The 12,586-nt window shown below is 36.3% G+C and overlaps 1 protein-coding gene across 3 annotated transcripts in view; it reads right to left on the minus strand.

The window, feature by feature from the left end:
• The window catches only part of DIAPH3 (diaphanous related formin 3), a 522,043-nt gene that overhangs the window by 397,545 nt on the left and 111,912 nt on the right, over positions 1-12,586 (minus strand). For all 3 annotated transcript variants that reach the window (XR_007461112.1, XM_049647035.1, XM_049647034.1), the window contains one exon: positions 6,612-6,739. Coding sequence is in view for 2 of the 3 variants with exons in the window: in XM_049647035.1 (XP_049502992.1) it covers positions 6,612-6,739 (128 nt within the window). In the remaining variant the exon portion in view is untranslated. The remainder of the gene's footprint in view (positions 1-6,611; positions 6,740-12,586) is intronic.

Here is a 12,586-nt window from a genome sequence, read left to right on the forward strand (position 1 = left end):
GGGGGGGGGGGGGGGGGGGGGTGGGGGGGGGGGGGGGGGGGGGTGGCAGGGTAAGCAAAAGTAAGGTAAAGTAAAATAAGTATATGAACATATTAACAGGAATTCACCACTGACCAACTGGTCTGACAAATAAATGACAGAAAGGAGGAAGCCCTCTACTTGTCTGTTTATATCCTTCTGAGAAATTGGGATTTGGGGCGCAAAACTTTAATACTTGTTTTTCTTGTATTAAAATAGCGATCTGCAACAATTCTACCAAAAACCGTCACTGAAACAAGATTTTAAAGTTGTATCTGTGGTAACAAGAAAGTAAAGTATCCTTAAAAGAAAAATTTAAAGAGAGAGAAAGAGGAATTCAGAGAGGTAAGCCAGCCTTGAGCCCCACTTGCTCTGCCCTATGGGACAGATACAAAGGAAATCAACGTTTCCTTTGTGATTGTGGTACAGAGTCAAAGGGACAAGAGCCAAAGCCTAGAGGCCATTATCAAGGCTAGGACACACGGCAAAAATGAGAATCTCAAAGGGTCACACCTGCAATAAGAAGGTAAGCTAGAAATAAACCTATCCACCTGCCCAGTAAAGGACAAGGCAAATATGTTCTGGTAACATATAACCCACGTTAGATACATGTAAGGTGCCCATGTGTTAAAACAAACATAACACCAAAAACAAAAGTCCAAAACACCTCAAGCCAGAAATTTTAGTTTAAGTTGGCTCTGGGTTATTAGTATCCATATGTGTCTAGTAGTTGAAAATCATTCAATTCATTCTAGCAAAATATATCTTCAAAATAAATCTCAAAGAAAAAGTTCAAAGGGACAGGAGGCCACTCTCATTACAGAGCACACAAAGAAACAAGACATGAGTAAAGATGGAAAGAACTAACCAGCCAACCAAATAACCAAGATCAGGCCTGAGAAATTTTCACTTACTAGATTACAGACCTAGAAAGTAGGGATACTTACTATGTTTAAAGAAATAAAACAGGATTAAAAACAAGCATGAAGCAACAAATTATGAAAAAGACAAGGAGTTTTAAGACAGAAACAGAGGCACCTGGGTGGCTCAGTAGGTTGAGTGTCCAACTCTTCATTTCAGCTCAGGTCATGATCTCAGGGTCTTGAGATCAAGCCCCACGTCAGGCTCTGTGCTGACAGAGCAGAGCTCCTCTCTCTCTGCCCCTCCCTCTGCTCACACTCTCTCTTTCAAACTAAATAAACTTAAACATAAATAAATAAAATGGAACGAAGGAGAAATAACAGGGATGAAATTATAATAATGGAAATTAAAAATGCAACATATAGCTCAATAGCATATTAGACACCAGTGAAGAAACAAGAAAACGAGAAGATCTAATAAATAAATATAAATGCTTCCAGAATATAGAGGAAGAATATAGAGGGATATAGAGGAATGTAAACTATTAAGTTGATAATAAATAATGGCATATGGAGGAAGAAGGCCTGCATCCTAACATATATAAAATGAGGAAAAATTGTAAAGGGATAATAGCTGAAATTTTCACAGAATGTATTAAGGACACCAAACCATACTCAGCAAGCTCCCCCAAAACCCTAGAGGATAAATAGGAAAATTTCAACCTAGACACAGAACAGAGAGAAAAGGCAGATTACCCGGAAAAAAATGAGTTTTAGATCAAGAGCCAACCCTTTGAAAACAGCAATGCAAGGCAGAAGAGGAAATACTATCTTCAGTGCACTAACTTATCTAAAAGCCCTCCATTTCATGCCTTAGGAAAAGCATCCTTCAAAAGTAAAGGCAAATTAAGTCACTTTCTGACAAATTAAAGAGTTTTACCATTAAAAGACTTTGGCCAAGGGAGCCTAATAATATACTTGAAGCAAGAGTAAAATCATCAGAGACAAATGTGTAATACCCAAAAAGGAATGACTAAATGAATGTGCAAACATATATACATATACACATATCTGTAGTTTGACTCAATAGTAATAGCTAATTTGTGACATTAAAAAGAAAAAAATACAATTAATATATCACACAACACTAGCATACAAATTAACAGAAGGTGATTGGTGTTCAAGTATTTTTAGGTCTATGTTCTTAGGTTCAAAACACAGGATATTGCTTATTTTTGTCCCTTTTAGGCAAAAATTAAATTTCCTTTTTGAGTGTGTACATGCTAACTTTCTTTTCTAAGATCAGAAAGGGAAAATGTGTTCCAAATTAGTAAGTAAGGAAAAAAGTGAAATGAGAAATTAAAAATCTACCCAAAAGAATTTAAGGAAGAAGAGGAAGAAGGAGAGGAATAATACAGAAAAGGAACAAAGAGCAGAAGGGTGGGTGTATAAAGGAAGACGAACACAGTGGAAGCAGCATAAACTACTTGAAAATTCAAAATGAAATGTCAGGTACAGATTCCAAAACGTTTTTACAGTGGCGATGAAAACATAAAACTACCAGAAAATGACAAAGACTATCAGATTTGTTAAAAAAGAGCATTTGTATACTATTTGTAATAGATCTTCCTAAAACATAAGAAAAAATAAAAGTATGGGAAAGTATGGATTGTGATGGTGTGTGCGTAGTTGCACACATCAACGTACTTAAGTCTATCAAATACAATAGAGAGGGAAAGTCTCAGAAGAATGCACGGAAGATTATGCTGTTTACAGGAAGTGACAAAGATAAAACCAAATAATACACAAATTAAGAAGACATATATGGTGAAACTATAATGAAAAGAAAAAACAAAGATAACCCCTAAATTCAAAACAGCACTAACCACAGTATAGCGGGAGAACGGGACATAGAATTAAGCAGGGATGCATGGAAGCTTCCAAGTTACAAGCCTTATTTCTATCTTAGCTTCACAGGTAGGCAAGTGGGTGCTTGTTTTTCTCTTATCACAATGTCTTTACTACATGTTTAACGTTTTACAAAAATCTAATTTTAGGGGCGCCTGGGTGGCTCAGTTGGTTAAGCATCCGACTTTGGCTCAGGTCATGATTTCACAGTTTGTGGGTTTGAGCCTCGCGTTGGGCTCTGTGCTGACAGCTCAGGACCTGAAACCTGCTTCAGATTCTGTGTCTCCCTCTCTCTACCTCTCCCCAGCTTGTACTCTCTCTCTCACTCTCAAAAATAAACATTAACAAAAATTTTTAAGAGATAAATAAAAATACATAAAAATTTAAATAACTATTAGCAACTTCAAAATTATCGGTCTTGACTTTTTTCTCCAGATCATGTTAGTATCAATGAGTATGTTGATCTCATTGCTTGCCACAAACTTCTTTGTCTCTTCACACAAGTGGTATAAGGCACAAAATATGTGTCAATTCTAAAACGAAGCTCTTCTATCAGCTTTGTGTTTAAGCACAGAAAAACTAGATTCTAAACATGGCACTGATCAAATGGAATAAAGATCCACAAAGGCTGCTCAGTTGCTTTACGGTAAACATTTTACTGCACGTTTTTCTTAAAGTGATTTTTTGGAAGTTACAGTTATTACCTTAATCAAACCTAGTTCCAAAACCCCTTAGAAATTTAATGAAAAGATAATGTTAGCAAAAAAAAAAAAAAAAAAAAAAAAAAATTCTTGTAAACTTCAAAAAGCACATGTTAACTATGAGTAAAGGAAAATAATGCCTAAGATTAACACGAGACCTGATAGATTGGATTTTCTGAGCCAGAAATCGTGCCCTTGACAGCTACATCAAATTGAGAAAATGAAGATACATTCTGTAATTCATTTGCTATCTGCATAGATGAGTATGGACAAAAATGCTTGTTATCAATCATAATAATGTTAGTGTCTACTTTTTTACGTTTCCACCTCAACGTGTTCAATAGCTGAAACATAATTGTTGCCTATGTCAAGATCCACTAACAGTTATAATTGACAATTTGAAGAAGCTGGTCTTTTCCTAGTGTTCCAAAACTAAAGCACTGTGTCTTTTAGCTTTAAACTGTCACCGAGAATATTGAATAATCAATAAAACTTCAAAACAGAAGAACTTTGTGGTCTTCAAATCAACTCTTCATAAAAGGTGGCAAATAACATGATATTTAATGCACTGGTTTTCACATAATTCACTGTCTGGAGGGTAGAAGGTTGACATGGCTCATAATTGGTAGGTAGCGTTTCAGAAGCAGATAAATGATTCTGCAAGTATTGCATACCTAGATGGGGGTGGGGTGGAGAGAAGGGAGGTTTTCTTCTTGATCCTTGACTTTTTATTTAAATAAAACTCAATCCCAAACCAATATTGGAGAACCATCATTAATCAGTTCCCATGTTTCTTTTTTCAAATTTATTCACAGACATGGAAGAATTTTAACTCTGATTTACTCAATAATACTACAAGGCTAACAACGATCTCAAAAGATTCTTAAAAGAATTTTAATTATTTTTCTCTTGAAATTGAGTCACACACTATACATCAAAAAATATGAAAAACACACTTTACCAGCAGACACAAAACTAATAGAAAAGTCCAAAGATTTGAACATAGGCATAAATTCAACTTTTACACATCCAAACAAGCCATTCCACTAATTGGAGCACTGTACACAGAAATAATCTTGAGTATCTTCTCAATTTTCTCTCTACATCAAGTGCCACAATTTCAGAAAAACTTCTCCAATGGTAAGATTTCTATCATTTATAGGGAAACATCGATAGCTTGTGGATTCCTGGTAATATAGCAGGTAATATAGCAGTTTAAGGCGAAATCACATATAAATGTATCTGCTGTAATATACATGAATTCATACATAAAAGTTTTCCTTTTGCTATCATAGTCACCCAATCAAATTATGAAGATAGCAAGAAGGGTCTGCTTCTAATCAAATTGAAAAACCACAAAAACAACCATTGCTCAGTGGTTGCCAGATAAACTAAGACATGGAGTGCATCTCTTCAGTCAACCCCAAAAAATCATTTTGCTACATTTAAACTCTGTAAGTACAGGACCTGGATCTGCTTTGCTATTTACCCAAGCCCCACAAGACAGGGCTTTGTAAGTATTAGGTGCTCAGTAATTATTTTTTAAATGAATATATTAAATAGGTACAGATTCAACTGGAAAGCAGAGTTCTTCATGCATGATTATACCTGCCAAATAAATTCTCAATTCAACTCAGTGTCTAACAATAGCCAAGGTAAAACTGAAGGAAGCTCAAATTAAACTTCATTGTTTCAATCGACAAGTCTTCACTGAGTACTTTTTATGTACTGTGTGCTATGAGTGGTAAAGAGAAGTAAGTAAGACATAGCAAGTCCTGGTCTCCTTCCCCTCATTAAGCTTACAGCCTAGAAAACAGGCTGGATGTGGGGAAATATGGAAAAACAAAGATAAAGTTGAAATATACTTTGTTTCCTCTTCATACTCCTTAGTTAAACCTCACTCACTTCATGCCTCAACAGGTAAGGTCTTTTCGTTTTAAATAGGTGTACCGTGAAGGATTTTTTCATACTGTAGCCCAACTTCAGAAATGTCCAAAAAAGTAGCAACAGAGCAGACATCAAAGAGATTCTATTACATATTATTAACCTCTGTAGTCATTCTAGCCCTGACAATTATTTATACACACACACACACACACACACACACTTTTCAAAAATTTTTTTTAATGTTTATTTATTTTTGACAGAGAGAGAGACAGACTGTGCAGGCGAAGAGAGAGAGGGAGACACAGAATCTGAGGCAGGCTCCAGACTCTGAGCTGTCAGCACACAGCCCCACCTGGGGCTCGTACTCATGAAGCATGAGATCATGGCCTGGGCAAAGGTCAGACACACAACTGACTGAGCCGCCCAGGTGCCCCTCAAACACACATATCTTACACACATCTAATACACAGTATTTTCTTATGCAAAAACAAGCATTCATTTATTATACAAAAGAAGCCAAAACTGATCTACCTCAGACCCTTACAGCTCTGAAATTTTATGACTGCTCAGACATTTCATAACAACTTCTGCTTGAACTTTTTCAAGAATATTCTGAGCCTAAAAGTCTAAAACTTGATTTATAGAGACATCTCTATTAGAGTTGCTGGATCCAGGACACCTAGTTAAATTTGGATTCCAGATAAACAAAATCTCACAGTGTCCGTATATCTGAAATTCAGATTTCACTCGGCATCTTGTATTTTGACTCACTACATCTGGCAATACTAACCTATGTGCTCCTATAAAGACATAATTTCCAATAAAGGATGAGTTAAATAATAGTATTTCTTTGTGTGTCAAACAAAAATCAGCCACTATATATACAATACCAAAATTCGCATGTAACTCAGCCATGTTACATTGATAGTTTTTGATCATGATGATTTTCTTTTAAAAACACCATTTCTTCACATTTTTAAGGAAAAAAAGAGTAAATTTGTTCTTGTTTTTAAGTCCCCAGGCTATGTATCACTTGGTAATAAACACAAAAGTACTGATGGCATTATATTACATTATGCATACAAACATTAGATACTCAGTTTTTACCCTGAGACACCATTGAGGTATACCACCCAGGAACAGATACTATAAAGAAAGTGTTAAATGAAAATAACAGATTAAACACATCTGTTTAATTTACTAACATGCCCTGATGATGTTCAGATAGATGAATTACCTGACAGGATTACTAGTCAAAGATACGCGGAGGGACTCCAGGCATGTGACAATGTCATCTGCAGACCCCATTTTCAGTTCATGGATGAATTCCTGAGGTGAGATCTGTCGCCTACTCTTAAGACTTCCCTGTAATTTAAAGAAAAAAAAATTTATCTTCATTAAAGCACTATCAATTACATTAATCCTATCTTTCATATAGCAGCTGCATGCAACTACTCCGAGCAGTCTTACTTTGCAGGAATGATTCCTCTGCTCACAAATATAAATTATCATCTACGATATTCACCAAAGATGAAACACCAAAAGGTTTGCAAATTAAAAGGACTTTCTCAGGGTGCCTGGGTGGCTCAGTTGGTTAAGTATCTGACTTCGGCTCAGGTCATGATCTCACGGTTGTGAGTTTGAGCCCCGCGTCGGGCTCTGTGCTGACAGCTCAGAGCCTGGAGCCTGCTTCAGATTCTGTGTCTCCCTCTCTCTCTGCCTCCTCCCCGGCTTGCATTCTGTCTTGCTCTCAAAAATAAATAAACACTAAAAAATTTATTTTAAAAGTAAAAGGACTTTCTCAAATGCAAAATATCATGGAAAACAATGAAGTGTGGAGACATACATATCATAGGAAATATCTGAAAATAGAGTAATCTATTTTAGGCACTTGCAACATAAAAATCAAAACTCAATACAAGAAAAGCCCTGTTAAAACTAATCTTCTAAGCACCACAAAAAAAGCCTTGAAGCTACTGACTCAACTACCAGTAAGTGCCTAGTTCTAAGCACAATATACAAAGAGATGATCAAAACCTAAGTCTGGAAGGAGAAATGCAAGCACAGTAGTAATACTTTCTGGTGAATCTAATTCCTGCAATACAGTACCTACCTAAGGACCCAGAGGAGGAATTCCTAACTTGGTGAGAAGATGAGGGAAGCCCGAGTAAAAGCGCGAAGGGAAGTCAGTTAAGGGGACTGAGAATTAGGAACTTCTTCCAGACTGAAATAGGGCACATGTGTACAACCACAAAGAAAACCAGAAGCACTTATAGCCAAAGATATCAGCCAGATCAGGGAGGGACAGAGCACCACTAATCAATCAGATTTTCCAGGGCAGTTTTGGAAGGATCACTCTGGCAGCAGTATAAAATGCAGATTAGAAGAGCTGGAGTTCATTCATTATTCAACATTTCGTGCCTACTAAGTGTCAGACACTGTTTGAAGTGCTATACAGAGAACAGTCAATAAGAGACAAACATCCCTAGGTACATGGAGCTTTCTTCTCCATGGAGAAGAATAAAGCCAGGCAGTCAATAAATGAACTAAGCAGTTAAAGTAGTTGCTTTGTAGCTACGGAAAAGTGCTACAGAGAAACATAAAAGCAGAGAAGTAGAATAAGGAGCACAGGAGGTGGTTTGCAATTTCAAACAGTGTGGTCACAGAAAGACTCGCAGAAGAATCTGAAGGCCTCAAACTTGAGTATTAGAATAAAGGTGTGAAGGACAGAGAAGTAACCATACCTGTAACTGAAAAGTTGTAATGGAAGGGACTGTACCCTCAGAGGCCACCCAAAGAACTCTGATTTTACTTTCAGATGAGAAGCAACAGAAGCAGCAAGACTGGTTAGAAAGGCACAAACATAGTCCAGATGGAAAAAATGAAGCAGCATGAACAAAGTCCAGAACTGAATCTACTTAAATTACGGATTACACATCCAAGGGGAAGGAATTATACATGTTCAAGAGCAGATTAGTTGGGGTGTCAGGAAATCAGATCCACTTTTTTTTAAATTTTTTATTATTAATTTGCCATAATATTGTCCAAGAAAACACTTCCAATAACACAAAACAAATTAGCACAGGAAAGACAGAGGGTTTTCATCAATAGCAGAGTGGTTATTTACCAAAAAGAAAAACAAAATTGAGCAAAATCTACAAAAATAAATTTGAAAGGAGAAATGAAATGATTTAGTGAAAATAAACACTTTTGAAATCAGTGACTGTTACGTATTATTAAAAAGAATACATTCAACTTGTACTGACAGCATTTTGGGTATCCTTTTCTGCTTTAAATTACTTAAGTATTGTCTGTTCAACACAGAAAATTTGGAAATCAGAAAAGCACTAGGGAAAAAAAATGCCTCAAAATGACTCTTAATTTGATATTTCTCTTTTAAGTGTTTTTTCTCATTTAGAATATGTAATAGTCCATATACATTCATAAACACATGTACTTTACTTTCAAAAATATTCTGTCATACAGATTGTTCAGTAGGCTACTTTTATCTTTAGTAATATTTCATGAATATATCCCACATCTTAAATGAAAATATTTTTCCTGGCTACAGACTGTTAACATACCATTACTTACATAATTTAGACCCATATTATTGGGCGCTTAGGTTGCCCAATATACTTTCTTGGTATCTTAATTTGTCAAGTTTCCTGTACATGCTGTCAATATTTTTTTAATGCTTACTTATTTCTTTTGAGAGAGAAAGTAAGTAAGTGAGCACACGCATGCAAGCAGGGAGAGAGGGAGAAAGAGAGAGAGAGAGAGAGAGAGAGAGAGAGAGAGAGAGAGAATGAATCCCAAGCAGGCTCCTCACTCTCAGAGCAGAGGCCCATGCAGGGCTTGATCTCATGAACTGTGAGATCATGATCTGAGCCAAAATCAAGAGTCAGATGCTTAACCAATAGAGCCACCCAGGTGACCCATCAGGTCAATATTTTTATCAAAATATGTATCAACAGAAGTTAAACTAGATCTTTTTGTAGTACTTTCTGAATTTATCACTGAAATAATTATGATATGGAGGGATCAAAATACACCAAAGCTGAGATCAACTGGTTCCTTTCAACAAAAAATGGGTAAGCATATATAGTCAATACGTTTAAAATGTAAGAATAAAAAGCAATAAATGCATTTGAATAAAAGCAAAAGTGATTTAGGGGCCCCTGGGTGGCTCAGTCGGTTAAGCAGCCAACTTCGGCCCAGGTCATCATCTTGCAGTTTGTGAGTTTGAGCCCCGCGTCAGGCTCTGTGCTGACAGCTTGGAGCCTGGAGCCTGCTTCGGATTCTGTGTCTCCCTCTCTCTCTCTCTCTGCACCTTCCCAGCTCATGCTCGCACTCTGTCTCTGTCAAAAATAAATAAATTTTTAAAAAATAAGTAAATAAAAAATAAAGGTGATTAAAAAAAAAAAAAGTAATCACCTGCCCCACCACTTAACCCTATCTTTCAGAGGCCATCACTTTTAATTCCCTTAACTGTTTCTTCTGATGGTTACTTAACATGTCTAAATAACATGTTTACTCCGATTTTCTTAAACTTCTAAGTTTTCAATATTACCTTTGACTTCCATTATGAAAGATAAGGAGCTAGTTATATTAAAACAATGGAATATGTACTCTTCCATCTTCTGACTATAGTTATAAGTAAACTCAGTTGAACCAGAAGATGCCAATTCCATGACATGGAAGCTGACTGAATCCAGGCTCTATGAGATCCAGAGAGATTTTTGGATCACTGAACTTAGTAATTCTTTAGTTTGTTTCATGACACAAAATAGGACATCATATGCCCCCATTCATAAATTCTTCCAGCTACTATAATTCCCACGTTGGTCAAACCAACTCATTGGTGCCCCCACAGTAGTGGAGATGCGAGAAGCATGTTGGATCTTCCCATTCCTATTCAGTATTTTACTGGAGGTACAAACTAGTATGGCAAGGCAATAACGACAGCAACAATAGAGATTAGAAAAGAAGAAGAAGTAAGACAGTCTCTACTTGCAGATGAAATTATCTACATGAATTCAGCAAGATCACAGAATAAAAGCTCAACCTTTAAAAAATATTTTTTTATTTCTAAATATTACTAGTAAGTGAGAAATGAAATTTTACAATTTAACACTTCAAATAGCATCAAAAAAAGCCCTCACAAAATAATGAGGAAAATTTTTAACAAAAGAAGATAAATACCTATATGGAGAACTACAAATATTGTGAAGAGGTATTAAAGAGGACCTAAATCAATGATCTTATGCCAAGTTCATGGGTCAGAAGGCTCGGTATTATTAAGACATTGTTAAGAAATACATTTTCTGAAGGACAATGTATATATTCAATATATTCACCATCAGAATCCCAGCAAGTTTTTCAGAAATTGAGAAGCAGCTTCTAAAATTTATATGGAAAAAAAAATAATATTTATATGGAAATGCAGGAAACCTAAAGTAGAGCAATTTAAAAGAATAAAGTTGGGGGGATTTTTCCAATTTCACGATTTACTATAAAGCTACTAAAATCAAGTTAGAATAGTAGAAGCATCAATAGAAAAGAATCCAGAAATACACTTGCACCTATGTAGTCAATGATTTTCAACCAAGGTGTTAATGTAATTTAATGGGGTAAGAAGAATCTCTTCAACAAATAGTGCTGGAACAACAGGACATCCAAATGAGAAAAAGTGAACCTAGACCTTAGACCTAAATGTGCAAGCTAAAACTTAATGTCTATAAGAAAACATAGATGAAAAGCTTCACTACCTACGGGAAGGCAAAGATTTCTTAGGACAAGAGGCACTAACTAGAAAATTATTCATAAATTAGACTTCATCAAAATTTAAACCTTCAATTTTTCAAACAACTCTTAAGATAGTTTTATTGAGACAATGAAAAGGAAGCCACAGGCTAGGGGAAAATATCCATAATACAAGTCAAGAAGTGTGCAGTCCGAGTCTACATAACGTAACAAGCTAAATGAGCCTGTTACTGGTTCCTGAATGGCGGCAGAAAACATGAGTCCGCAGTTAGAGACAAAGGGCTGTATTATGCCTGTGTTGGTTCCCTGATCCACCAAGTCCCACAGGGGCAACACAGGGCTCCCTGATGGATGATCAACGCCTCCACATGCCGTAGAATGCATTATAGGATACCGAGCATGGGGAACTCACCAATTTTAAAGTGAACAATAACAAGCCTGCTCATCGTCTACAGGGAGACATAACCACCTTTGAAGGCAGCTCACTGCAAGCACAACCCTGAGAAATGGATTTAGTAAAGAGCAGTCAAGCCTTCCATTCTTGGTGTAACTAGAATAAATATACAGAGGTACTCAGGAACCATGGCAGACTGCCTCTCCCAACAATAAATGCATCTCATAAAGATTTGTATTCAGAACTTTCAATGAAGTCCTACAACTCAGTAGTAATAAGACAAATAACCCAGTTTAAAAAATGATCAAAAGACTTCATGAAAGAAGATACATGAATGGCCAATAATCACATGAAATAATGTTCAAGATGATTTGCCACCAGGGAAATGCGGTTTAAAACCACAAGTGAAAAAAACAAAAACAAACAAACAACTCACCACAAATGAGGTAACACTTCACATCCCCTAAAGAGGGGAGGATGTGAAGCACCTAAAAGTCACCTATACTACTGGTGGAAACGTAAAATGGTGTTGCCACTTTGGCAAAAAGTCTGGCAGGTTTTTTGTTGTTGTTTTTTTTTTTTTAAAGATAAATGTACACTGACCAGAGGACTCCGCAATTATACAGCGAGGTATTACGCAGGAGAAAAAACAAAACAACAAAAATTCATACAATGTTCAGAGGTGTTTTATTCATAATATTCAAACACTGGGAACAACCCAACTATTCATTGAGTTGTGGTATATCTATTCAATGGAATACTGTACAACAATAAAAAAGACTCACTCATAATGCAACCAGATAGATGAACCCACCCCCCCCCAAAAAAAAAACTGCTGGGTTAAAAAAAGCCAAACAAAAAAGAGCACATAATATATGGTTGTATGTATATGAAAGACCAAGACCAACCTGTCAGTCCTTTGTCCTGCTCCACTCTCTAGCTAACAGTATAAAAGCAAACGTGTCAATAGTTTTTGTTGTATTTGGGTGGAAGATGGAGGTACAGACAGACAGCATCTTAAATGGGGCAGCAGGTAGACTTCACCAACAAAC

This window comes from Panthera uncia (assembly GCF_023721935.1).
Source record: "Panthera uncia isolate 11264 chromosome A1 unlocalized genomic scaffold, Puncia_PCG_1.0 HiC_scaffold_16, whole genome shotgun sequence".
In the NCBI taxonomy this organism is placed as follows: Eukaryota; Metazoa; Chordata; class Mammalia; order Carnivora; family Felidae; genus Panthera; species Panthera uncia.